Below are 25,629 nucleotides of genomic sequence, written 5' to 3'. Positions count from 1 at the left end.
GGTAAATCTCAACAAGGGCGCATGCTCAGCTGCCCCAGCCCTGATCTCAGCACCAGATATGCGCTAGGCTGTCTCTGAGAGCAGTAGTTAACCTCCCAACAAAGATAAAAACATGCATCTCATTTCCTGACACCATCGCAGAAGCTCCTACCTCTACACTTCCACCACCGCAAGCCCTCAGCGGCTGATCATAAACAGTTCCACGTGTCGGGGAAATAGAAAAAGCAAGTAACAGAAGACATGCCGTTTGTTTCGGATCCGACTGATGAACACAACGACCATGTGATAATTCCCACCATGTGTCAACAACTTATGTCTCACACCTCTCTTCCAGCTTTGAATGTCTTGTTGCTTCTGTGCTCTGCTGCTAAGCAGCAGCTGCTCTAACGGTGCTTCCCACGGAAAGGCTGGTTTCCTCCACCAGCACTGGTTTCATGGAGGCATGGGCAGAGGAGAGGGCAGAAGCAACGAAGGACTCAAGTCGCAATCACGTGGGCTGTGAGAGGAGATTCCCGCATTATGGTGGGAAAGGCCATGGAAGTGTTTGAGGACCTCAGCTTTTGCTAGTTTTAATTTATCGCATCTAGGAACTTGGCACTCTTGGAAATATTACTGTTCTTGTTCCATGGAAAGGAGAACTGAAACACTGAGAAAGTGTTGGAAGTCATCACTGAGATCTCTTTTTACATATTTACTATTTCCTCAAAGTCATGAGACCCCAGAGGGGCCACTTTTTCTTGTCTGTTTATTTTTCTCTAGTAACACTTGACTTAGAAAGGCAGTGGTGCATGTATTTTGGCAGTGCTGATCCTTCTTCACATTACCACTGTTCTGAGATGCTTGTGTGTACTGAGTGCCTTCTAATCCCATGGATGATGATGGAAGTGCTAATTGGTGAAAACCGATGTTGAGTATCTCAAAGTAAGCATCCATGACCAAAAGCTAGTGTGTGTTCTTGTGTGTCCAGGCTCCTAACTCTTTGTTTTCATGGGAGCTTTGTATATAAAAAGAAGAAATAATGTTTGCCCACATCCCAGCAGGTTTCCTGGCTTTGAGATTGGTGCTTAGAAGTTACTTGGGAGACTTTGCAGAAAGCTTCCTCTTGGAAGCAAAGTAAAAGGCACATTTTAAGGCAGGTGAAGGGAGAGCTGCAGTCACAATTAGAGCTCTATGGTGTTCAGCCACCTAAATATTTCATAGACTCATAGAATGGGTTGGGTCGGAAGGAACTTTAAAGATCATCTAGTTCCAGTCCCCACACCATGGGCAGGGACACCTTCCTTAAGTAATTAAACTGTTTATGATAGTTTTTATTCTTCCCATCTGCATGAAATCCTAGCTTCAAGGCTTTGAGGGTTTTTAGCGCTAAAAAAGAGATCCAAAAGTAGCCTTACGGTCAGAGCATTTACACAGGCAGTAAATTCTTGCGCTGCTGATTTCTAAGCACAGAGTTGAACCTGGACTCTCTCGTGCCAGGGAGGTGCTTGGACACCAGACTGCTGGCCCCTTGGAAAGATGCTTTTTTTTTTTTTTTTTTCCACCGTGTCAAACTCTTCTCAATGAGCCTTTTGCTGGAGCTGGGTACCACTGTCAGGAAATGTTTTGGGTTTATTGAACTGCTGCTTCGTCAAACTTCCTAAGCAGTTCTAGTTGCAAACGCAGCCTAAAACGGAAAAAATAGTATTTTTAACAAATATTTTTTTTTTTTTTTAAATAGTGGTGCAATAAATACCAGATGCAATTTATAAACATGAATCTCTTCGGTCTCATCTCTTGGATACCTCTGTTCAGCGACGTGCTCGTCTCTATTCCCATCCTCAACTGCCATCTAGCTGCAGCCCTTGGGCTTGCTCTTTAGTCTAGTCTCAACCGATCTCTGGTCTGTAAACAAAACTGGCCTTGACCTGAGGGTTAATAAAATTGTGTCTTGGCTCCAGCGGACAGGCCCTCCTGAATAAAAGAGGTCTCTTCCCCGGACAGCGAGGATCTGACGGGGCTAAGCCCTGAGGGCGGCGGGCCCGGCGCCATTTTGCGGGGCCGGGCCCGGGGCTGTGGGGAGCCCCGCGCCCACAGACACGAAGGCGCTGCCTGGCGCACACGCACGCTCGATTTCACACCTCGGGCTCACACGCGGGACTGTGCCGCCCTGACCCGGGCGTTCGTCCACGGTCCCCCCTCGCGCCCCTCGCCCCCGATCCCGGCTGGGCTCTCGCGGGATCCGGGGCGCACCGCGAGGGCTGGCGGCTCTCGCGAGAGCTGGCGGCGCTGCCGGCTCCCGGCATGCTCTGCTCTTCCTCTTCCCGCCGCCGCCCTGAGGTGAGGGGGCCATGGCGGACAGGGCGCGGGGTCCATCCGGGCCCATCCCGCCCGGGGCGCCCCGGGGAGGGATGAGGGGGCGAGGGCTCGGTCCGCTTCACCGGGCGCCCTCGGTATTTGCGGGGATGGCGCGGGAGAGGACGGACAGGGGACGGAGATGGCGGGCGGGCGTGAGGTGGAAGCAGGCCCTGGGGAGAGGCCATGGCTGCGGTGATGACTTTCTTAGGACACCTTTGGATTTAATTGTGAAAAGAATGCGTGATTTCTGAGCAGCTCCTTCAGTTAGCTATCAGCAGGAAGGTCAACACACCCGTCCGCATGTCTACGTTAGAAGCGTAATATGGGGTCTTTTTCATTGCTTTGCAGTTGAGCTCCAAAAATGGTGCGCTACTCTCTGGATCCGGAGAACCCCACGAAATGTGAGTTGTTTTTCGTGAGTGTTGGTTAGGAGCCTTTACTGAAGCCGTGGAGGTTTTAATTCTAACAGTTGGTCTTTTTTCTCCGCAGCATGCAAGTCACGGGGGTCCAACCTGCGAGTGCATTTCAAGGTACTTCGCGTGTGGATACAGGAAACATAAATTCATTTTGTTTTGGGGTTTTTTGTATTTTTTTTTTTTTAACGAAGGCAGTGTCTTTTACTCTCCTGTATTATTATGTAGTTATTTAAGGGTGGTAGCATAGGTTTATGGCCTGTGCTTGCGGTAACTGCTTCTAAGGGTTTCCATCCCCAGGATGAAAAATAAGATGGTGTGTCTTAAAGAGCTACCCATCTGACCTAGATAATAAAATACAACAGGAAAACGGTTGCAGGGAATTGAGGAGGAGGAATTGGGCTACTGATCTATTTCATTTGTCTTACTTCGCCTTTCTGGTTGTTTGGGAAGAACACTGTGTTCATCTGATCGTGCTGCTGGGCGAGAAGTATGGCGGGGGGAGAGGCTTGAGGTGTTTGGCTTCCTCTGGAAAAGGTGCAGGACATGATCGAGTTAACCACAAAACCAAAGCTGAGCGGATATTTCTCTGCTCGGCGTTATATAGTGCAAGTGAAAGAGAGATTTCACTTCTTTTGCTTTACTCCTTTATTATGATCAGGTAGCATCACAGTTACTCTCTGACTGTCACGTTTAGTGTGCTGCCTTAAGCAGTGATACTGTATCCTTGATTTTTCTTTTTGAACCTTCTCTCCCTTCTATAATTCCCTCATAGAAATAATTACATTGCTTGTAGTTTGTTTGTGTAGCTTGTTTTCTTGTCGCCTCCTCTGTGGTGCCATATTTGACATTTTAGTAGGAATTTCCCCTTCAGGCTCCTGCTTTTTTGGATTAGTGGCCAAAGAGGAGCAACGAAGAATATAAATACTCAAATTTTAGTTTTGCTCGTTGGAAAGATCTAGCCATTAGGTTAAAAACCAATAAAGATGTGCCAGAGCCACAAATTCAGTAATGGAGGTCATACCAAGGGTTAGAAAAGCAGGTAGCAAAAAGAAAGCATTGTTAATTTTTCTTTAATTTTGTTCTTCTCTGCAACTGTTTCTTTTAAACTGAATTTGTAGCAAAAAGAATAGGATCCAGGAAAGGGAGAGAAGTGCTTTTGCCCGCATTGTAACTTGGAAAGATGTGTTAAAAGGAACTTTGCTGTGCTCTGTGTTGGTAGAACACACGTGAGACGGCCCAGGCCATCAAGGGCATGCACATCCGCAAGGCCACCAAGTACCTGAAGGACGTCACCCTGAAGAAGCAGTGCGTTCCCTTCCGTCGCTACAACGGGGGCGTCGGGAGATGCGCCCAGGTGAGGTCCGAGATGGAAACGTGGGAGGGAGGCCTTGGCTCGTTGAGAGAGAAAGGCGGATGTTGAGGCAGTGTGGAGAATAGACTTGTCATGGTTGATGATAATGTTGTATTAAAATGTAAGAGTTACTCTTAATTCCAGTACAGCCAGCATTGCATCAACTTGCAGCGTCAAGTCATTGATCAAATTTAATTATTTTCGTATCCGATCTTACTAAAAGATGGCAAGTTAACAGCATGTAAAAGGCAAGTTATGTCGCAGTAGGACAAAAAAGGGAACTCTCTTCTTCCAGGCCAAGCAGTGGGGCTGGACGCAGGGACGCTGGCCCAAGAAAAGCGCCGAGTTCTTGCTGCACATGCTCAAAAACGCGGAGAGCAACGCTGAGCTCAAGGTGGGTCGTGCAGGGGTAACTCAGTGCCTGCCGAGTGTTGGTGTCGTGCTGTGTGTCGGGTGCTCCGGAACTCGGTGGTGGGACAAGGCCTGAGTTGTACAGAGGCCTTGGTGTGCTGTTTGTTTGAAGTAGGCTACGTGTGTTTTTCAAGTGAAAATGTGAGTAGTAATTTTTCACAGGTAGCTAGTTTTCTGTGGCTATTGACTGTTTGGAATAAACGTGGCTTAGATCTCAAAATCTACAAAAGAAAGCAAAATCTGTGGATTCTTGGTCAATTTGTAGTATACTCGGCACTTAATTTGGTGACTGATGGCAGTGATGACTATCTTAGGACACCTTTGGAGTAACCATGAAATAATAATATTTTTCCTGAGCCATCAGCATCATTTTAAATCCATCATGACCTGTAGAAGGGTGATTGGTGTTTTTCTGACTTCAGCTGGTGCTTTCTTGGTAAATACTCAGTTCTGTGACACCGCCGAGTTGAGATGAGCTTCTGGGGGTGGTTATTGATGGTTTTTGCTGCGGAGGTTATTAATTTGAAGAGGAAAAACAAGTCACAAGTGTTATCTCAACCCCCTGCCAGGGTCTTGATGTGGATTCTCTGGTCATCGAGCACATCCAGGTCAACAAGGCTCCCAAAATGCGCAGGCGCACCTACCGAGCGCACGGCAGGATCAACCCCTACATGAGCTCCCCCTGCCACATCGAGATGATCCTCACCGAGAAGGAGCAGATCGTTCCCAAGCCAGAAGAAGAAGTTGCTCAAAAGAAAAAGGTACTGAAGCATCGTGTCCTCACTTGTCTTTAATGTCACTGGCAAGAAACCAGGGTGTTGATGCTCTGCGTTTTTCAGATGAGAGGGGTTGCTGTGATGACCATCTTAGGACACCTTTGGAGTACCCATGAAAAAAAATAAATTATTTCTGAGCAACCTCAATATTTACTGTAAACACACCGTGGAGAGCTTAGGAAAATGGTTTCCTCATGGAAATGGTTCTTCCCTCCCCCAGAGCAGTCAGCATTCTCCATCCCTGCGTGTAAATCCGAGCTGTTAGAGTAAAATTTGCATCGAGTTGAAATTCCGTGAGCAGTGTAGGTAGTGCTTGTAGGGACTTGTACTTACGTGCAAGTATGGTTAGTGGTTTGTTTCTTAAACGGGTGAAGAAATTTCTAACAATTCTCAGCACTTCTTTCAAAGGATGACTGTGAGCTGTTTTCTCATTTTCTGCGTTTGTTTTTCAGATATCCCAGAAGAAGCTGAAGAAGCAAAAGCTAATGGCTCGGGAGTAAATGTGACACAGCAGGTGTACATAAATAAAACTTCAAAGTTTCTTGTGCGAGTGCTGCTTTGTTCTGTCGGTGCTTTTACTGTAAATCTGCTCCGCCTTATGGGTGACAGGAGCTGGGGGCAGTCAGCGCTGCTCCCACACACGCCGTTACCTCACCCGGGGTGGGACGGTGGTGACTTAGGACTATTTTCATGTATAAAACAAAATAATGGAGAAACAAACACCGGGGGGTCCTATCCCACAGACACCCCCCGGGCCTGAGGCGATTCCCGCCGGCGGGCGTGGGGGGCGGGGCGTATGTCGCGTGACGCGCACACCTCCTCCTCCCATTGGTTGTCAGGCCGCGGCGTGCGTCAGCCGGAAGCGCGGGGGCTGTTTCCGGTGCGGCGGCGGCGGCGGCGGAGGAAGCAGCAGCAGCAGCGTCCGGTAACGGGCTGAGGTGAGTGCGAGGCCGGGCGGGATCCATCTCCTGCGACGAGGCTGGGGCTGCGCCCCCGGGGGGCCCTGCGTGGTCCGGCGGGGCCCGGGGCATGGCCGCCCGGCGGGAGGCGGCCCCGGGGCTGGAGCGGCTCCGTTAACCAGGAGCGGAGGGGGTGAATCGCGAAGCGTAACGGCTCATGCTGAGGTGAGGAGGTCTTGGGTTTTGAGGTGTGTTTGAGGGGAGGTTGAGCGATTCGGAAACCCTTTGCGCTCCAGCCTTTACCTCTGTACCAAGGGGAGGGGAAATGCCGGCGCTGGTCATCGGTTACCGTAAACCGGGAGGGCTGGCCTAGCTTCGGGGGAATGTTCGAGACTGAGCGTCGGCCTGCAGAGAAGCAGAACTGGAACGTATCACTAAATTAGCTCTTCTAGACTAGGTCGGCCTTTATGAGAAAAAAAACCCTCACCTTTTTGTCCGAGTAGCCTTTTTTGTTTTCTATTTCCATAATAACTGAGTTACACATGGGAAACAAAGACTAAACGTACTTAAATTCGCAATGTCATGCCTGTTCTCTCTGCTGACCCCGATGCACAGAGGGGAACAAAAGCTTGTATCACAAAGAAATAAGCTTGCTGTTAAAATTGGACCGTTTGCCCTTTTTTTTTTTCCTAAAAATGAATTGCCAGCTATGCAGCCAACAGAGCATCACCAAATCACGGAAGAAACTCGTGAACAGTATTTCAATGTATTAAGAGCGGTGTTATGCTTCCACTGCCTTGTTTTTCCATCTGGCAGGAGTATGACTTATTTTTTGGTCTGGAATCTTGACATGAAGTGGCTGCAGAGACAGAAAAACAGCCTGGCGTGTTCCCTCCAGCCACGCTCTCTAGCTAATGGGTAAATCCAAAACTTCTGGGTGAAGATTTAGTATCTAGAAAGCTATGTCAGAGAGAGTAGCTGAATTGTCTTTTTGAACGGCTTTAATGGGTTACCTTACTCATATTGTCTCAATTTCAGATTCAAACTACGTTTGAAGTAGCTGAAACTACTCTTGGAAGTGGTCAGCTGGAAATTGATACTCAGTTGTTCCACAGGGCCTGGGGCTAAAATCTTTAGGATAGCTTAAAAAAAAAAAAAAAGAAACTGAACCCAAAACGAAGTGTACACATCTGCCTCTTCATTCTCCATCCTGGAAAGCTTTTGTTTTGCTTCTTAACGTAAGAATTCACATGTCAGCAGCCTTGAATCCTGCGAAGGGCAGAGCTGTGCTGTGCAGCAGAGTGTATCTAATGTATTGCTCATCAGCACTGAGAGGGACGTCTCTAATCCTACTTAACCGCTTCCTCTCCCCGTTGTACCTTTCCACCCCCACGCTGTGGTTTTCTGCTTTTTTCATCGCAGGCTTCAGGCTGCCGTTTTTGAAGACTTCTACCTGCTTTTGGGAGAGAGGGAAGGATTCATTTTCTAATAGTTTGGCCAATTGTATGGGATTGGTGTGGGATCAAGCGATTCCAAAATCTGTGCAGAAGGAAGGAAGTAACCCATATTCTCCTTTTCTCAAATCCTAACTGGGATTCTCTTCCCCCCTCCCACCAACCTGCCCTTTGCTGGTAGCAAGCCATTAGATGCACTAGAGTCCTGCCATTTAATTTCACCTTGAATAAAAGGGGAACTAGAAAAAGCCTCTGTTGTAATACAGTAAGAACTGGGCTAATATCTGCAGCTCATTGTTTTTGTGTGGTTTAAACAAAAGCTTTTATTTTCTGAATTTGTTTTTCTAAGTTCGAGCTGTTGGAGTGATGAATTAATAGCAAACTCTATACCTTTTTCTGTTAAAATGTCAAGAATGTTCCCTTTGTTGTTGAGGACTTCATAACATGGGAACACAGCATTTTTGAGACTTTGACAGTTAAAATTAAAAGAGTCTTTTATATTTGAATATCAGCTACAATCTTTACTCCTTATTTAAGACTGTTTTCTTAGCTCATGGCATACAAACACTGTCATCCTAAATTGTTGATTTTTTCCCTCACCAGCTTTGTCACAGAACAAGAGGGAGCCATGGTGTGCATTCCTTGTATTGTCATTCCGGTTCTCCTCTGGGTCTACAAGAAATTCCTTGAACCGTATATCTATCCCGTGATTGCACCTTTTGTGAAGCGTGTGTGGCCCAAGAAAGCTGTGCAAGAAAAAACAGCCACAAAACAAGGTCAAGGAGGCAGCGCTGGAAATCCATGGGCACCTTCAGCCACGAAAAGAGATCAGGAGGATGAGTCTGGAATTTATAAAGTAAGATTAATGCATTTAGCTAACTAGGGAAACTCCAGATAAAGCACCCATAAATAGTTGGATGTTTTTTAAGACATTTTTGTGGATATTCTCTTATGAGAGGGAGTTACCGGTACTGAGCCAGATAGAAATAGTTGCTTCAAGACGGCTTCTGGTAGGTCTTGGAAGGATATGAATTGCCCCTGTTTTCTGAAACAGCTTAGTTAATTTTTATTTTTTTTTTATGACTGACTATTCTTTCAGAGAAGGAATAAGTCAAATAATTGGTACGTCACACCAGATACATGAAGCAGAATTAAAAAAACCCCACTCTTCAGCCAGCTCTGCCACTTATGATGGGGGGAAATGTTTAGTGTGTGTAAATTGTGCATTTATTATTTATCTCTCCTAACAAAACGCAAAGATTTGTGTATGTTCTCTCTGCGCTCATTCCCCTCCCCCCTGCCCCAAAGCAGTAGTTATCTGGAAATCTAAAGAGGCACCACCACGGTTCCCCGCTGTGCATTTCTTCACAGATCTTCACTGGCCTTGCTTCTAAAAGCTGTTTTCATCAGCTACTGTTACTGTTCTGGGTGTGAAGTCCTTTTTTGACATCCCATTAATGATGCTATCTTGTATTTGCAGTTTGAAAGCAATGGCGTTGCAAATGGAATTGCTGCAAAGAGATCCACAGAAGTTTCTGACAAGAAAATGGATTAAAGGAATTTATTCATAAGGATTTTATTCCTTTGTGTCCAATATGAACTGGTGATAATTCTCTCACTTTGAGACTTTTTTCTTTGCACATTTTAGCGGAATAAAAATCCTTGTCACTTACATGAGAGTCTCTCTTGCCACTAAAATGGCAGCTAGCCCATTTCTTAATTTAAAATGTTTGAAAGCTGAAGTTCTTCATTTTCCTCACTGGAACTACTTTTCATCTGTTTGGTGTGATTAGAATTTAGGTTAAATAACTTAGGAATAAATCTAGCTTTGGAAGATAAATGTTATCTTAACATTTTAGTTTTACTAACTGCTAGTGCAATACTTAAGGCTTTCACCTTAAAAACTATAGCTGTTCTTGAACTTGCTAAAGAAGTATGAATTGCATTGTGGCAATATAAGCATCATGGTTAAATTATGAAGTGTTTAGATTTTTCATGTCAAATCTGTAAATGAGCTAAAGGAGTTACGTGACATGCAAAATTTACTTAGGCCACTAAAAGGAGAAAGCCTTGATTTGATACTTCCATTAATCATTTTTCTTGAAACATTGTGCCTTTCTTTCCTGAAGAGGAGGAGCGGGGGCATGATGCAAGAGAATTGTTGCTTTGTATTCTGTGGCGGTTTGAAATGGTGCAGTTCTCTCTTAAAAAAAAAAAAAAAAAATCCAACTAAAATCTCTTAACATGCTTGTAGAATTTGAATTAGAATAAACCAGGATTTTCTTTAAATATAAGTTGCTTCGTACAATTGTTCTTAGGCTTCTGAGCTATAGGTATCTAAAGTGGTAACAAAATCTTTGAAAACCTGTAGACGGGCCCCAGGCAGAAGGAGGTCATAAAACTACTGACTTCATGATAAAGTGAACTCTGAGCAAGTCCAGCGTTGGAAGTCTGTCCTGGGAAGACACATTCTGGTACTGACTTGCATCCCAACATCGCAGTGCAATTGTGAAATGTTTTAGCTGTCCATGTGCTTAGTAAGGAACAGAAGGGATAATTCCTGCTTTGTCCTCTCTGCTAAATCAAATGAATCAAACCAAAACCGTTTCAGCAATTTTGGACTGATATTTAGGATTTATCGTTTTCCCAAAAGTCCTACCTAAGGCATGCCTAAAAAGGCCTATCTTTTTATATATGCAGTCCTTGAACTGTCACTGATGTACAGGCTGTTCTTGCGACCATGTTTTCTCTACCAGATAATTAATTATTCGGCTTGATGCCCGCCAAACGCCTCTGGTGAGGTGTATTGTTTCCTACCACTACCTGGTTTTGTCAGATCTTGTGTGAATCGATCTGCAATGTTCACAGCTGGGTGTCGGGCCCTTGCTGCTACAACCATTACTTCTGTAATGAGCTGAATCACAGAAAACTCCTTGTAAGACGTTGCCTAATACTGTTTGCTCTCCCTTAATGAGCTAGACTATTAGGAAGTGAATTCGGTATTGCTCTTTAATTAGCTTTTGCATCACTCTTGGAACATTATTCTCCATCTGATCAGTGCATCACAGATACGGCTCTCTTCCAGACGGGTGAAGTACATACCCTTTGTGATACTCAAACCTGGTTTTATTATTCTGAGCATGCATGCATGGTGTAATTCACAAAATAAAAGATAACAATACTAACTGTGCACTCCTATAACTTCTCACAGGTACTGTTGTGTGGATCGTGTAGCAGAAAAGACAGGGGTGGGAAACAGGAGTGTGTGTTCTTATACTGTAAGCACTGCTGGAAAGATTGTCCCTTCCGCTGTGCTTCCTGTCCCAGGCAGGTAACCTCAGCCACTGTTTTCAGATGTCACACATCTCAGAAACAGGACGAAGTTTTGGAGTAATACATTCACCTCTGACAGCTGTGAACACGACAAAAAGTAGAGCAAGGGCTGTACTGGGACTCCTTTAATTTGTAAATGTATGCAGTCAATTTACAAAGTGTACATAATTAATTATTTTGCGATATTTAGGACATTATTACACAAGGAAGCAGTAACATGGAAAATAAACTGTATAGTGAATTAGGCTGCAGGCTGAGCTGGGCTTCTAGCTGCGTGCCAGCACCCTATTTAGACACCAGGCCTACTGAAAAGACTGCAAAAAGCCAAACAGGCAGATAATGCAAGTAAAATGACACCGTTTGAGCTTTCTGGTATGGTGTTTCAGTACTTTCATTAGCTGCAGTTAAACAGTAATGTGACTAATCTTCATCACAAAACTTTCGTGAATGAGGCTCTTCACCAGAAGTGCCTCATTCAGGAGGTTTGTGTTGCAAATTTTTCCAAGAACAGGTCAGTAATCCTACTGTGAATAGTTCCGCAAAGAGTAAGTCAAAAAACAGGTGAAGGAAATGAACTGCCTGAGCCTGGGCAGGGGTGCCGGAGATCATCTGCTGGGATGCAAAGAAGTGCACAAAGCCTTGTTTAAGAAAAATAAGCAGACAGAAATTAAGGAAATTCTCACATGAGAGAACAATATATATGAATTTAATTGAACTGAGAAAATTTCCATATGTTTGTTACTCACTAAAAGCAAGATTTACAAAAGGGCTTAGGCACCTAACGATGGCAGGTGGACATCTACCAGAGTTTTATCAGACCAACAGCAGCTTCATTTACACTGAAGACATTTAGAAAATTGCAGAGGAGGCATCTTAAGGGACCAAAGTACTTCTGCAAATCTAGTCCTAAGATCTTCAGTATGAAGGCTGTATGGGTTTATTTAAATCTATTGAGGCAGAATCAAGAAATCAATATTTGAAAATATATTCAACTAAATTGAAATCTTTTTTCTTTACGGGGAGGTCTAAATGTGACACACTACCTTCCGGGTGTTGGTTTGCAAGGGTAGCTGGGTGCCAAGGACTTAACTGAAACACAACTTTAAAATATTGAAATTATGTGCAAAAAATTCTTAAATAAAAGTTCAGATGGTTTTATGTTGCCAGTTATTTTGATGGGCCTGATTCTGCAAGCAAATTCTGACAGGTTAAATTGAGCATGATCAGCCTCTTAAGAGTGTCTAAACTGACAATGAATTCTGTGCAAAATGATCTTTATTCAGATGTGTTCATAGAGCACAGTTAAATTCTATCCCCAGAGCTGATCTAATGACAGTAATACAATATGCTGTTATTACCCAGATGTAGCAATCACGCTCCAGCGTTCTGGGAGCTGTTGGGCATGCTGCTAAGGGTCAGTCCTTGGAGTCATTTCTTCTTGATGTCTGTACAATGCAGAACATTATTGCTGAAAGAACAGTCTTTCAGAGGCTGCACATAAAGGAAATGAAATTTAATTTATGCTTAGATTAACTAAATCTGCCTTCAATGAGAACTATTTCTGTTTCATTAAACTGCCTAAGACATGAAAGAAGGGATTATCTTCCTTGTGCAATTTTCTAATTATTAGAACACACTCACTGAACCAAATAATATTTTGGGTTTTGCAGACTGTCGTTAGTTTTTCTTTTCAGTGAACCTGACTGCAGTAGTTTAATTGAAATGGCCTAAAAGACCACATTTGCTACAGTGATTCTTTTCCCTTAGAAATGTTTTTAGATCATCGCTGTATCTTTCTCTCATTGTTGTGTTTGAAACAAATTATTTGAAATGTTGTGAATAGATGTATTTTTATGTAGATAGATGCAGCAATACCTGTGATTTGTGTGAGGATTGTTTCTCAACCCCTTTTTTGTGCGCACAGGCCTACCTCTTTATTATAGACACTTCAGCTGCTGCCCGTGCACTGTTTTTATTGCCGCCGCGGTCTGATCAAACGCCGTAGGAACATGAGGCCAAACCCTACGCCAAAAGATTTTTGTGTTTACGTGGCAACGTATATGAAGTGGTCACACCCCACCTTTGCACTTGTGCTGCCTGCCGGCTTGCGCAGCTGGGTTATGGGTACGTCTAAGAGCCGGGCTGCGTATTTAGTGTCACGCAGTGTGATAATGGGATTAGGCTCAGGATTTATTGGGAAGGATTTACCTTTCGAAGGAACTAGCGGTCGCTGATAGAACCAGCTACCGATAGCACAAAAAACACCTCAGAGATGGAGACGGGAAGGTTACCAGAGGTAGAAATAATGATGTAAAGAGACGCGAGGGCAGGACGGTGCCTGGGAAACCGCCCCCCCGCCTTTTCCCGCCCTCTGGCTCTTGGTCGCGCTTGCTCGCGTTACCTCACGTCCCACCGCCTGAAAACACGGGCCGCCGCGGAGAGGAGGCCGCGGCAATCAGCCCGCGCCCCCGGCGGCTCACCGGGAGAAGCCCCTCGCCACAGGCCGGGCTCACCCGGAGGGTGCCCGCCGGCCTGTCGAAGCCCCTTGGTTGCCCTCAGAGGCCACCGGCCGCGCCTCCCCCCGCCGGACTCCACCTCCCGGCGTGCCCCGCGGCACCGGCCCTTGCGCATGCGCGGCGGCGGCGGCGACGGCGACGTGGAAGGCCGGAGGCGGGTGCGCGCCGGCGCCGGGCCGTTGGGCAGCGCTCCCTGAGGGAGCGGGCAGGGCCGCGCCGGGCCGCCCCGCGGCTGCCGGGACCCGCGGGAGTCGTCTCCGGTTGGCGTGCGGGCCGCGCTCCTCGGCCGCCTCCTGCGTTGCGGTGCGAGCGGACGGGCGCCGCTGACGGGGTAAGCGGGGCCTCGGCCGGTGCCTCCGGGCCCGCCCCGTCGCAGGGCTCTGGTGGGGCGGCTGAGGGCAGCGGCCGGTGGCGGGCGGACCGCAGCGGCTCTGCCCCGTCGCCCTTCAGCGCTGGCTGCGACAGCGCAGGGACCTGCCGCACGCCCCTAAACGTCCCGGCTGTCCCCCTTGTCGCGACGCCCGCCGTCACCCGGCCTCGTATCGCGATAGAGCGCTGCTTTCGTGCTGTAACTCGCCGCTGTCGCTGCGGAGAGTTGCCGGGGCCGCCGGCTCTGCCGGGTGTCCGCTCCCGGGGTGCCGGCCCCCGCTGTGTGACACTCCCCCCAGCCCCCGGTCTTCGCCCTCCAGGGACCCTTCCCGGGCACGGGGTTGGGTCTGCTCTGCGTTTATACGCGGTCAGAACCAGAATGAGAGAGGTTCATACCCGTCTTTCTTGTTTTGTGCTCATAATGGCATTTATTATTAATGAAAAGACTCCAAAATTGGCTTGTTTTCCATTCTGCTTTTGTGGACCAGAGGGTTTTTATAGTGCTCAGTGACTGCTTCTGCAGTGTAACGGGTCTGCTCAGTCTCACTCTCACTCTGCTTCCTGGTCACTCTTGCCAGTTGTTTCTCATACTTCTGAAGGATAATATTTAATAAGAGTGGGTAATATTTTGCTTTAAAAGAGAATTTGTGTCTTACATTAATTGACATCAGGTTTTGTCTTGTATGCATTCACACAAAGCGTTGTTTATCTCTTTTTTTTAATCTTTTGTGCTGAGTGTAGTGAGTTCATAATCTGATTTCTTTCATTACGTGTGCCGAGGGATAACATGCTGGGCTGCAGTTATAATCATCGGAGGTATTTGTAGAAGTGTGTTAATATTTCCTGCACTGAGCGCTTTTGGAGTGCAGGGGAGTGGAAAGAAGCTCCCGGGGCTTGGGTCCGGTTTCCTAACGCAGGCCTCTGGGTCGTGTAATCCCGTGTTTTGTCAATTCCCAAGTAAAAACCGTTGAAGTTGCTCTGGTTGGGGTGACTTAAAAATCGTCCTTGCTCGTTAGGTTGCCAGGAGCTCAGGCAGGCCTCCTTCCACTCTCTCCCTGGGCTGTTTCCTCTTTTCACGTTGTTGCGACATCGGGAGAAGCCCGTTGGACCCTGCTCTGCGCTCTCACCTGGCTGAAGCAACCATCAGCTTCTTCTCTTCCAGTCCTCTGCTGATGCTTTACTAGCACAGCATCTACTGCTTACTATTGTGTGGTAAATTCGGTAGAAAAGTATAGCAAATTAATACGTAGATGTCTCTGGTGATTCCAGTGATGTTATCAGATGAATAGGAAGATCCCAGGATGTTTTTAACATGCTGATGACTGACAGAGGATACTAAAAGTAAGAAATCCTCTTTGGTGGCTAGTGAACTGTTGTAAAAATGGATGGTTAAACTTGAAAACGACATTTCTTAAAAGTATATTCTCTAGAGCTGACAGCATATTGCACCTTATAGTAATTGCACAGTTTGGCAAGTATAATTTCATCTGCAGTAGACCCTGGAGATAGGCAGTGTGTAGTATAATACAGAATTAGGTATACATCCAAAACAGATTTGGCTTTCTGTACAACATGCATTTTTTATGCTGTAGATAGATTTCTGGATGTGGGAAACACATTTAAAGTAGAGACAAATATCTCTGCTGTAAAATATGCATAATGCCCAATTGTGGGAAGAGTACAAATGCCAGAATAATTGTATAATCTTTGAAATATAGCAAAATATACCAGTACTAAAAAAAATGGAGACCTTTTAATGAACACCTAAGCGTCTTTCTGAAGCTCATAAGGTAGTTAAATTTTTCTTTTTGAAACATCACTTTGGCCACTAGACAAGTTTTATTTATGTCTGAGAGTGAAATAGGGAGAAAATCTTAAATACGTGTAAACAGTGACCTTAACAACCCTTCCATAAAGAGATAACTATACCAAGCTAGTAACTACTTAAATTATTAAATCGTACTAGGTTTAGCATGACTTGTCATATCCAGCTGCCCATTTTAATTATGGTAGTAACTGAATAAATTACTATAAATTGATTTTTATGTAGGTATACTGAGTATAAAAAAAAAAAGGACAAATTTAATCAATAGTCATAAACCATTTTCATATTGAACAAAATTTCCAACACTGTAATCCATCAGAGTTTATCAGTTTGTGTAAAATTGTGCTTTTGAAAACCATTGCTGTATTTGTGGTAATAAAAGTCTTTTTTTAGTCACTGAAAGAAGATATGGTGAAACCAGTAATGCTGGTACTGATATGCAGTATATTCTTAAACTGAAGTCAGGTCTCAGTATGGGTTCTACATATTCTTGGTGAGTCTTTTATTAAGCTCCCTATTCCATTGATATTCTTGTTTAAAGTTCAATTTGTTCTTATTTTATAGTTCCAGTACAGCTGTCCTGCGAGCAGCAGGAATCTCTGGTGAGGGCAAACAAAACCTTTAAAGAAATACCTGCCCACTGCAAAGAGCAGAATTAGTATTTGTATTTTCACTTCTTCATACTTTTGAAAAATATGTTGTATACCTGTAGTAGTTATTTAACAGGTGGAGAAAAGTTGAGCCTTTTACAGAGAAGTATAAGGTGTTTTTGACCCAGCCTTCCTCCTTTCTAATGGTGTTTTGATAATCAGATTAAAGAAATTATTTCTGCATGTATTCCAGAAAACACTTGCTGTGTTTGAGTTCTGACTTTTACTTGGGACGTAGGAGTGTAAGAGTAAGGATAGAGGTAATTTTTCATGTTAATTACTCTACCACTACTTCTTCCCTCTATGATGGGATGTATTTCTAAAGTTGATGCTGTCATTCTACTCTCAAATTGGTAGGCTTGATGCAGTAATTATTTAATAAAATTTTATGACTGGAAATACGTAGGAGGTTAGAAAAACGATCTCTATAATTTTCTTAATTCCTGACAAATTTTAGGGGCTTTGAACCATCAGGAAGATTTGGCCACAAGAATCATGTTTTAGTGTGGGAGTGTAGCTAGCATCATTAAAAATGGACAAAATTAAGGAGTCCCTAACAGGTCTCAAGGAATTTTATATTAATGAACTAGAGACATGTTTTGTTGCATGTGTGTAAATTGGCAAAGTAGTACTTAAATGCTATAAATGCTTATTTCCCTATAAAAGTGAAATGAAACCTCTCTGAAGTAACACCAACTTCTTTGCAGAAAGGTGTTTGTGGGATTCACATTCTGTCAGCAAAAGGTCCTTCAAGAGGTTTAATATGTACCTGCTGTCTTGCCTCTGACTAAACGTTGTGACTGAGGGGAGAGGGGACAAATACGCCTGACATAAGTTAGTCATGTCACTTAATGGGTTTATTCCCCCACTTAATGGGTATGTGCTAATGTGAAGGCCGATACATTGTGGATGGAAATATGACAGTTTTGGGGTTTAGGTCTTCAAAACAGAATTAGCATTTGCCAGAAGCATGTATTTGCTTATTGGTGTCCAGTACTGTAATGTAACATTTTCATATTTTTTAGAGCGCTGTGTATCAGATGTTTTTGTTGGGAGGCAAAAGCTTGGAAAAGTAAGAAGAAATGGTGTTTTTATGTCAAGCTTGTTTGGATCTTGTGTAACTTCAGAGAAAGGCAGTTTGAGAAAGGTGTTGTTTTTTGTTGGTTTTTTTTTTCCCCTATGAGTCAGTAGTTCCAGTTCAGAACAAGGCTGTGAATGTGACCAGTGAAGGTGACTAGTGGTTCATCTGAAATAAGCTATTTTGAGATTAATAAACAGGTATCTCCTTAGTGATCAAAATAAGTAGATTTGTTCACAACAGTAACCTGTTGGTTAGTGAATATATGTTATTATAAAGAATGAAAGAAAATGTGTTTTAGGTTCCTGAGATGGCAGTGAGAAAATACACAAGCCATACATCTTAGTCTCACTTATAGAATTTAGGTTTTCGTTTTTCTCTTGCCTCAGTTTCAGAACACTTTATAAAAATCAGCAAACTGTGGGATTACTGTACAACGAACTGGCAGAGACAAAGGTGATTTATAGCATCTCTTGTTGAGCGGTTCGGTCAACGACCACAATGTCTGGGCTCACTCGCGTCTGATTTCTTCTGCTTGAAATATGCTACCTAACCCAGAAGGTCTTGAAAAATCCCTTCTTCGGTGTGAGCAGAACAACTGTCCTGTAGGTGGGATGTGAAGTAAGCAGATTGTGCTCTTCAGAATTAGGCTTTTATTGACGACTGACTCCCACGTAACATGCATGTGGAAAAGGAACTGGAGCAGAAAACACAGTATCGTCACTCGTTTTTTCAACTGCTGTTTGCCTTCCTTGTGAGAGGCCTTCTTTGCCTGCAGTAAATCTATCAAGATTCATCACTACAGGCAAGACTCTTTAGGCTTCAGTGGAACCCGTAAGGACCATGCTGATGTCACTGCAGTGCTGCTTTGTTCAGGCTCTTGCCACAGAAGAGGAGGGCACTAGGACAAGTTACTGGCCAGGAGGGCAAAAAAAGATGCTTTGTTCATCCAGCAGAGAAAACAGTGGACAAGTCAGATAATTTATGTTAAGAGCTACCTAAAGACATTAAGATGGGGTTTTCTTTATTTTTCATACACTGAAGCATTGTGTGGACCACTTTGTAGTTGTGTTGCGTTTCTTACTGTGGTCCAAAAGTACATCTGTCCTAAGGTATTGAGGTTTAAGGAAACATACTTTGCTACGTGGTGAATGGTTAGTGTTGCTGTGCTGCTGCAAAAATACATTAGAGGACTGTAGATACAGTGGAGAGTTTCATGACCCCAGAGAGTACCCATCAAACTTGGTAGAGTCTGAAAAATGATGGGTAGAGGAGAAATAGAGAATGACCAACAGCTAGGCGGCTATGAAAGGTGGTATTTGCCCCCCATGTTCCAAAGATAGACCCCTTTACAGTCAACCAGGTTCTCTAAGAGCTCATCTATTGTGTTTTTCACAAAACAGCTTGCCTGTCTCACCCTACTGTGCACAGAATCTTTTTGTTTTGTGCTTATATGTGTCTGAACACTTTCACTGTGGAAAAGTAAGAGTTGTGGGTAAAGGGAATTGGAGAAGGGAGGGGTTGCCAAATATGCAGTAGAAAAGAGGAGGAAAATTACGAATCGGTGAAAAGTAAAATGAGCAGAAATGGTCTTTCCTGCGTAACTCATTAACTTAAAACCAGTAGGAAATGTTTTTAATTTGTATTCGTGAAGGATGCATTTATTACGTTCTGAAATTTGCCACTTGGTTGTAAGGGGCTGGTGTATAAGAGGATGTGAATTCTTAGTAGTGGTGATTGCCAGGCATTAAGTTATAGCTTAAATATTTTGACTTGTTAACATGCTTTAAAAACAAAGATTGTTTCAGTTCATTTCTCTGATTAAAATTGGCAAAAATTCCTAAATTCTGAGGATTATAAAGATTTTTTTTTTTCCCTAAAGATCCCTTTTACAGGCTTGAATTCTTATTGCCATATATTTCTGCATCATTAGTTTTGTTTTCAAAATTTTACCAGTTTAATTGGTATAACCAGAATTCTTACGCTGTGGTACTTCATTTTGGAGTATGTGTGAAGTCTAAAGAATGATTTCTTGGTATGAGTGAAACATTTGTATAACTGCTTTTTATCTTTGAAAATGAGAGAAATGAGCGACCTACATTTCTTTTTTTTCTTTTTTTTTTTTTCTCAGTCTCACTAACAGCACCAAGACTTCCCCAGAACAATTCCCCAAGCAGAGCAGCTGAATAAAAGCTTAATATGCTGGGAAAGCTGCAAAGCCATCCTTATTAAGGCTTTTCAAATATATAAGTGCATGCTTTGGAAAGCTAACTTACCTCTGGCTTGAATTACAAGTTAGCTTCTTTTCTGGAAGGGGACAGAAAGCAACTAGATGGTATGTAGATGAAAGAAAGTTTAGCTGCTGAAATCAAAGCTTTTTGATTTTTACAGCATTAGTGTTCATTTCTACACTTACCTGTTAGCCCTCTTCTGGTACCTTTGGGTATGTGTGGTACCCAATTCCCTTTCCTTTTGGAAAATTGTTCTGTATAGACACCATAGGTATTTCTAGCAGCAATTAAATCAGTACAAAGATTCTGATTTATAGATGTTTTGGGGAACCAGGTGACATTGTTTAAGCATATGTTTTTAGTTGGAACATTTCTTCCATGTCTGAAAGTGCTACGTGGTTTACTGATAGAGAGAAATAACATCTCTTACATCATGAAGATTTTGCAGTCTTTGGGATGCGATAAGCCGAGGTGCAGAGGGGTGAGGATTAAGGCAGTACATGCTGGCACTTGCTTAGATCAGCTGGGACTCATTTGATCTGCTGTCTTTGGCTCGACTGCCTCCCTTTCAGTGGGCCTAGAGATGTTTTGAGATATTTTGTGTGTTACATGGAAAATAGGAATATTTTAATAGGAATGAAATCTTGTATTTGGGAACAAGCTAGGACTTACTGAGACTGTGTCAGAAATAGGCTAGTAAGTTGCAAAAGCTGATTTGCTGGGAGCAGAAAGTTGAAGATTTAATAAAGGTGGCAAAAGAAGCAGGGCTTCTGGTTTACTGCAGCTTTCCCTGCTCTAATAAAGCAGCATGAAATGCATTAAACAAGTATTTCCCATGAACAAACTTCAGGGCTGTGCAGCTGCTTTAGACCACCAACTGATCCTGCATATGAATATGCATCTACAAGGGGTAACTTAGGTTTTTTTTAGTCTGTTCTTTTTCTGTGGATGCGGTATCTGTTCGTAAATTGTGTGTGATACTTAGTCCACAAAGCATTTGATCCTTAGGTATAAATATTATTGTGATATGAATGAGTAGACAGAATTCAAATGTACTGTGTGGATAGTAAAATTCAAATATTGTAGCTGAATAATACCTACTGTTAATATGTCCTCTGTTGCGTGGAGAAATATATATATATTTTGCAGTAGTCTTATAACTGTGTGGGAGGTTTTATGTTAGGATTTTGTGGGACGTTTTAATGTCTCACAGGAGAAAGATGGTGTAAAACATACAGTTCTTGGATGCAAATAGGAATCAGCCAAAAACCTCAGTGCGGCAGGTTTGCTAATACTCGAATAAACAGCATTACATCTCATACTGGCTGCTTTGCTTGAAAGGGAAACAGTGTCCATTTGTTTTAGCTCATAAAGCAGCGAACTATAAAGGTAATGAAAGTGCTGTTATATGTGAAAATGAATTTTTTTTAGGTTTTCAAATGTATAACAGCACCACTTCTTAATTTATTTTCATATGGTTTTGTTAAAGACCTAACCCAGCCTGGAGACCAGATCTCAGATGGCATAGTAAAATTGTCTGCATGACTGTCTCAAATTCTTACACTTTAAAATACTCATTTAAAAAATAAAAAAACCCCCATATATAATCTATATTATTCAAGTTGTCTGCAGATTCAGCCAGACAGTCATAGCAAGGGTAGTTTTGAAAGGGGGAGCTGGCTATACTGGACGGATTAACAAAATGTCAGCATTGGCAATTAAGTTGTGAGACCAGTAGGAGATTTAATACTTAATGGAACTATAATTACTTGTCTACAATTATTTAAATAGAAAGCTTAGAGAGCGTGACAAGTTTTTTCCAAGTTCAACAATACACACAGTACTTTGAGTTATACTTATGAGCTCAGACACAGCATGCATGTATTGCTGAATTGCTTTTCACTTGAAGAGGGAAAATTATATTCTTGTAAACATTGTTAATAATTAACATTAAAATCTTTTAGAAGGGACAGTGAACTCGGGGTTTATATCTACCCGTGGCTGTTTGAGATTGGAATGAGTCCTGATGTGCAAAACAAAGTCCCTTGTGTTTGCTCTGAAATGTCTGCATCTGCATCATGGAGCCAAGTTCTGTGACTAAACAGATGTTGGGTTTAATAGAGCATGACAATTGTAAACCAGCCTATGATTCTTTGGGGTTTTCCCAGCTTATTTAGAAAGAAAAAGTTGTTGGTAGAGGCAATAATACCATATTAAACTAAATGACTTGCTAAAAAATTGTGTCTCTATTTTCTTGAGCAAATAATTAGATTAATTGCTATTCAAGAGAAGACTTTTTAATGAACCATGCTTTGATTTAGTGTATTTCAAGAAAAAACTTTTTAGATTTCATTTAATTTACTGCTGGGGTTAGGACTGACTTTTCTGGATTGACAGGGGAATTTCCTATTTGGTGTTTCTTGTGGCTATCCCACTTCAGCATGTGAGGAAGCAAAATCTATTTAACCTTTTGTTCAGAAGTGACTTTGGGATCCCCTGGAGCAGCCTCTGGGCAGCAGGGGCTGTTGGGAAAGTCAAGTTTAGGGAAAACCATGGATAAGTGAGGATTAGGTACTATTTAAAAAATACTGTGGTAACTGTGTTCCAAATGTTGACCCACTTTTTACGTTGTCTGAAGACTTGACCCTCTGCTGCCTTAACCAGCATACAGTGTTAGAGGCACAGCAGTTGTGCCTTTTAATCAAAAGCAATTTGCAAATTTAAGTGGTTACATGTTTTTGAGTGATCTTTTCAGCTAAAGGCAGCTGTTTCTGAAAGAAACATGTCTGCTATTTAATAGCATGTTTGAAAATGATTTAAGGTGGTGTCTGGAATTTAATATTATTTAATAGCATCTGTCTTGGAAATGTGTTGGAGATCATGGATAGCATGTGACCGTCTAAATTAAAGCATTGGGGTTAATGTGTTACTGTTGTTAGAATGCCAGGAAATTAAATGTAGAAATTTTTTTAATTTTTAATTATTTTTAGACATTTGTCCTGTAGGATATTCATGAACTCCAAAGGAAAGACTTGTTTCCTCCTGATGGTTGAAGTTTCTCAGAAATGTCTTGCTTATTTAAAGCTGGGCCTATGGCTGTTTAGGTTGTGGGAGCTGAAGGTGCTCAAGCTGCATCATAAAGTCATTGCAGAGCACTTCAGCAAGTTTTGAGATAACATAAGTTCCTGATGGAAGGAGCTAGATTTGTTACACCCATTGTATCTTGTTTCTAAGTATGGTCATTTACAAAAAGTATCAGTTGAACTTGCTGAGATTTTTGCTTTAGAGCAATATAGTGAATATAACATTCTTAGGAGAAAAAAAAACCTCCTGGTGTATAACAGAGAGAAAAATCTGCATGATTATTTGATTGCTCTAAGATTTGTTGGCTCACAAATCAGTAGAAGGCAAAGCTTGCAAAGTCCACATCTCTACTAACTAGCTCTACAAGTATTTAGAGGTCAAGCTAGCAATTGATTCCTTTGACAGATCTCAACGGCTTGATGTTTATTCCATTTAGAGGAAAAAAAACATCTGCTAGTGCCTTATTTTTCTGTCACTTTGAGGTAGCACTGTGGAATAAAAACTGTTGTCTGCCGTTTGGAAGGTGCCAATCCCTCACAAGGGATTCTAGCCAGCAACTCGCCCTGTTGCTCGAGAGTATGGCTTTGGCCACAGAAGTGGGCATGTTCTTGGGCAATGTGAATTTGACGCTGACTCTGAGAATAGACAAGAAATATTTTGCTAAAACTTGGCTTTAAAGCACTGTTTATTTTGGAGGATTTGTTTTAATGGAATGTAATCTACTGAACTACTGCAGGAAATCTGAAAAGTACGCAGGCTCTTTTCAAGAACTAGCTTGAAACCTGTTTTCCATCGCTCTCACATTGCTGGGGAAATGGGTTAAATGGGGGCTTTGGGAGCTGCAGCAAGCTATGAGAATAGCTTGTGAAATAGAAAATAGAGTGGAGTTACCTAGGGAGGATGGGCTAAGGATTTAGGGCATGGTCAGAGTGCTGGCATGGGGAACTGAAGAGTTATAGGAGGTTAAGGTGTAGGAATTTGAAGGCAGAGCTCCAGCTACCTCTTGTTTCTCTTCTCCCTTGGGTGTTCATCTTGGATCAAGTGAGCTGCTTCTTACGTGAGCTGGAAGGCATGAGCAGAGGACAGGAACTTGGGGCAGACACAGACTTGAACTGTCCGTACTCCAAGAAATAAAGGTTTAAATATGTGACCTTTAAGTAATTTAAAGGTGCAGGGAAAGGACTTCAGTAGAATATGGGTCCAGGGCCAAGAGCATTGCTGTTGGCTTCTGCAGTAGTTGGGTATGTGCAAACCAGGGGCTACAGAGCTGAGATATGTACAAGCTGAACCTTGATTCTTCTACCTCAAAGTGAAGATCCAGTTTTCTCATATATTATGCAAACCAGTTTCTCCTCTACTTTATTCTCTAGCTTTAGTATTCATTGGCTTTATTTCAAAGGTAGCATACATTGAGTCTTGGGCTTTTTTCTTTGAAGCAGCAAAATTTGTATTCAAGTAAGATGCATTCATTCTGTTCTGTGAGTAAATATTCAACCAGAGTTCTGGAAATCCTCTTAAACTAATTACATTTTATAATCCTGTAATGCTTCTCCACAGAATTCCCTGGCACAAACTTCTGTTTTCACTCCTAGGCCACTTTTCAATTCCTCTTCCTGCAGGTAGTCCCCATGACAAAAATGGCTCCTGCAAATGCTGTAGACAGTGTCTTCAGAGCTTTTTGCTAAATGAGACCTCTGTGAGATTACAAGGTTATTGTACCTCTCCCTTTTGGTCAGGTATAAAAGGAGGTGGCAGAAACCAAGCTGCCTCATGAAAATAAGAGTTCTATGGGTTGGCAGAGCTCCAGTGGTGGAGTTGTTACAAGAGCAGATATACTGCGTCAGTGTAAAGTTTCATCTTGCTGTGTTCTGTCCTCTAGAGCAGCAAATAGTGATGGTGGAGTGCTAGAATGGAGGGAAGGAGTGTGGAGTGGTATCTTCCCAGCCCATAGTGTGCCCTGCAAACAAAATTTAGGAAATAATAAACACTTTCTTCATTTTTGTAGGATCTCACCTTCTAAAGACCTCTGTATTACCTAATAGTATCCTATATTCTACTGTCTGACTGTGCTGGCATTTTGTTGTTTCTGAAATCTTTGGACACTGTGCATTTACTCTAAATCTTGAATGTAAGTTCTGCAGGTAGCCTCCATGATGGCTTCCAACACTGCAGCTTTTCGTTGCATTTCTTTATTTCTTTTTAGCAAGCTTTCCCCACTTCTGTACTGTTCTTTAGTAATATTAACTGCTACTAGAATGGTCTTTTCTGGAAATAACTGCTGCTGCAAAGATGATGAGTCTTAAGAGAATCAGTACTGGTGTGATTCTTGAAACAGAGTCTGTATCTTTGTCGAGACCAAGGGAAGAGTTGGCGATTGGTAGTAGCTTACATTTTCTAATACAGCTGTCCCTGTTCTTATAGCTTATGCCAGCTCAGGAGTGAGTATTTAGGTTATGCAGTAATACAGGGCACAGCACTTTTATCTTCATGGGGATGTTTTTTTTTAATATAAACTTTTAACGCTGTTAGTCACAGTTTTTTCTCTCAGATGATGGAAGATTATTGAAGCTGATGTCCTGGAAAGATGTAAGATGCTTAGGAGCATCCCTGGCACATAGTAGCATCATGGTGGGATTTCCTTTAATTAAATGTTTATAAAGGTGAGAAGTGCTGATAAGCAGCATGGAGAATTGAAATCTCGTACTTGAAATGTGGGAAGAATAACACAGCTACTAATGAAAAGAGGTTTTGGAGTGCATCTCTACCTACTTCTGCGGTGTTACTTCAGAAAACAGTTGTGTTTCTGATGTGTTAATTTTTTGGCTTTTCCACCCTTGAAGTAGTTGGCTGGAACCAACCACATTATTTTACAGAGATCAAGGAGATTCATGTGTGGTCAGTA

The 25,629-nt window shown here is 42.8% G+C and overlaps 3 protein-coding genes and 3 non-coding genes across 11 annotated transcripts in view; all 6 read left to right on the top strand.

The window, feature by feature from the left end:
* Positions 1 to 2,171: 2,171 nt before the first annotated feature.
* RPL17 (ribosomal protein L17) lies at positions 2,172 to 5,829 on the top strand. The gene is made up of 7 exons (XM_074813034.1): positions 2,172 to 2,316; positions 2,683 to 2,735; positions 2,824 to 2,864; positions 3,970 to 4,104; positions 4,397 to 4,495; positions 5,082 to 5,273; positions 5,741 to 5,829. Exons 2-7 carry the CDS (start codon positions 2,696 to 2,698, stop codon positions 5,786 to 5,788), a joined length of 555 nt encoding a protein of 184 aa, XP_074669135.1. The 5' UTR covers positions 2,172 to 2,316; positions 2,683 to 2,695; the 3' UTR covers positions 5,789 to 5,829.
* LOC141918922 (small nucleolar RNA SNORD58) lies at positions 2,522 to 2,590 on the top strand. The gene has a single exon (XR_012621839.1). It is a non-coding gene; the product is annotated as a small nucleolar RNA SNORD58 (small nucleolar RNA).
* LOC141918921 (small nucleolar RNA SNORD58) lies at positions 4,806 to 4,873 on the top strand. Its single transcript, XR_012621838.1, has one exon. It is a non-coding gene; the product is annotated as a small nucleolar RNA SNORD58 (small nucleolar RNA).
* LOC141918912 (small nucleolar RNA SNORD58) lies at positions 5,362 to 5,430 on the top strand. The gene has a single exon (XR_012621829.1). It is a non-coding gene; the product is annotated as a small nucleolar RNA SNORD58 (small nucleolar RNA).
* A 321-nt stretch (positions 5,830 to 6,150) lies between the features above and the next one.
* Positions 6,151 to 10,826, top strand: CZH18orf32 (chromosome Z C18orf32 homolog). Of its 3 annotated transcripts, none has more exons than XM_074812701.1 (3): positions 6,151 to 6,226; positions 8,245 to 8,497; positions 9,122 to 10,826. In XM_074812701.1, exons 2-3 carry the CDS (start codon positions 8,270 to 8,272, stop codon positions 9,194 to 9,196), a joined length of 303 nt encoding a protein of 100 aa, XP_074668802.1. In that variant the 5' UTR covers positions 6,151 to 6,226; positions 8,245 to 8,269; the 3' UTR covers positions 9,197 to 10,826. The 3 variants fall into 3 exon arrangements, with proteins under 3 accessions (XP_074668802.1, XP_074668801.1, XP_074668800.1); XM_074812700.1 differs by having other exon boundaries at positions 6,222 to 6,412; XM_074812699.1 differs by lacking the exon at positions 6,151 to 6,226 and adding an exon at positions 7,030 to 7,105.
* Positions 10,827 to 13,643: 2,817 nt separating this feature from the next.
* The window catches only part of DYM (dymeclin), a 226,709-nt gene continuing 214,723 nt past the window's right edge, over positions 13,644 to 25,629 (top strand). For 3 of the 4 annotated variants that reach the window (XM_074812049.1, XM_074812048.1, XM_074812050.1), the window contains exon 1: positions 13,644 to 13,821. The gene's annotated coding sequence lies outside the window, so the exon portion shown is untranslated. The remainder of the gene's footprint in view (positions 13,822 to 25,629) is intronic. The other variant, XM_074812051.1, reaches the window with a different exon arrangement.

This window comes from Strix aluco, chromosome Z (genome assembly GCF_031877795.1).
Source record: "Strix aluco isolate bStrAlu1 chromosome Z, bStrAlu1.hap1, whole genome shotgun sequence".
NCBI classification, from domain to species: domain Eukaryota; kingdom Metazoa; phylum Chordata; class Aves; order Strigiformes; family Strigidae; genus Strix; species Strix aluco.
Note: the sequence above shows the minus strand (reverse complement) of the source record. Positions and strands in the feature narration are given on the sequence as shown.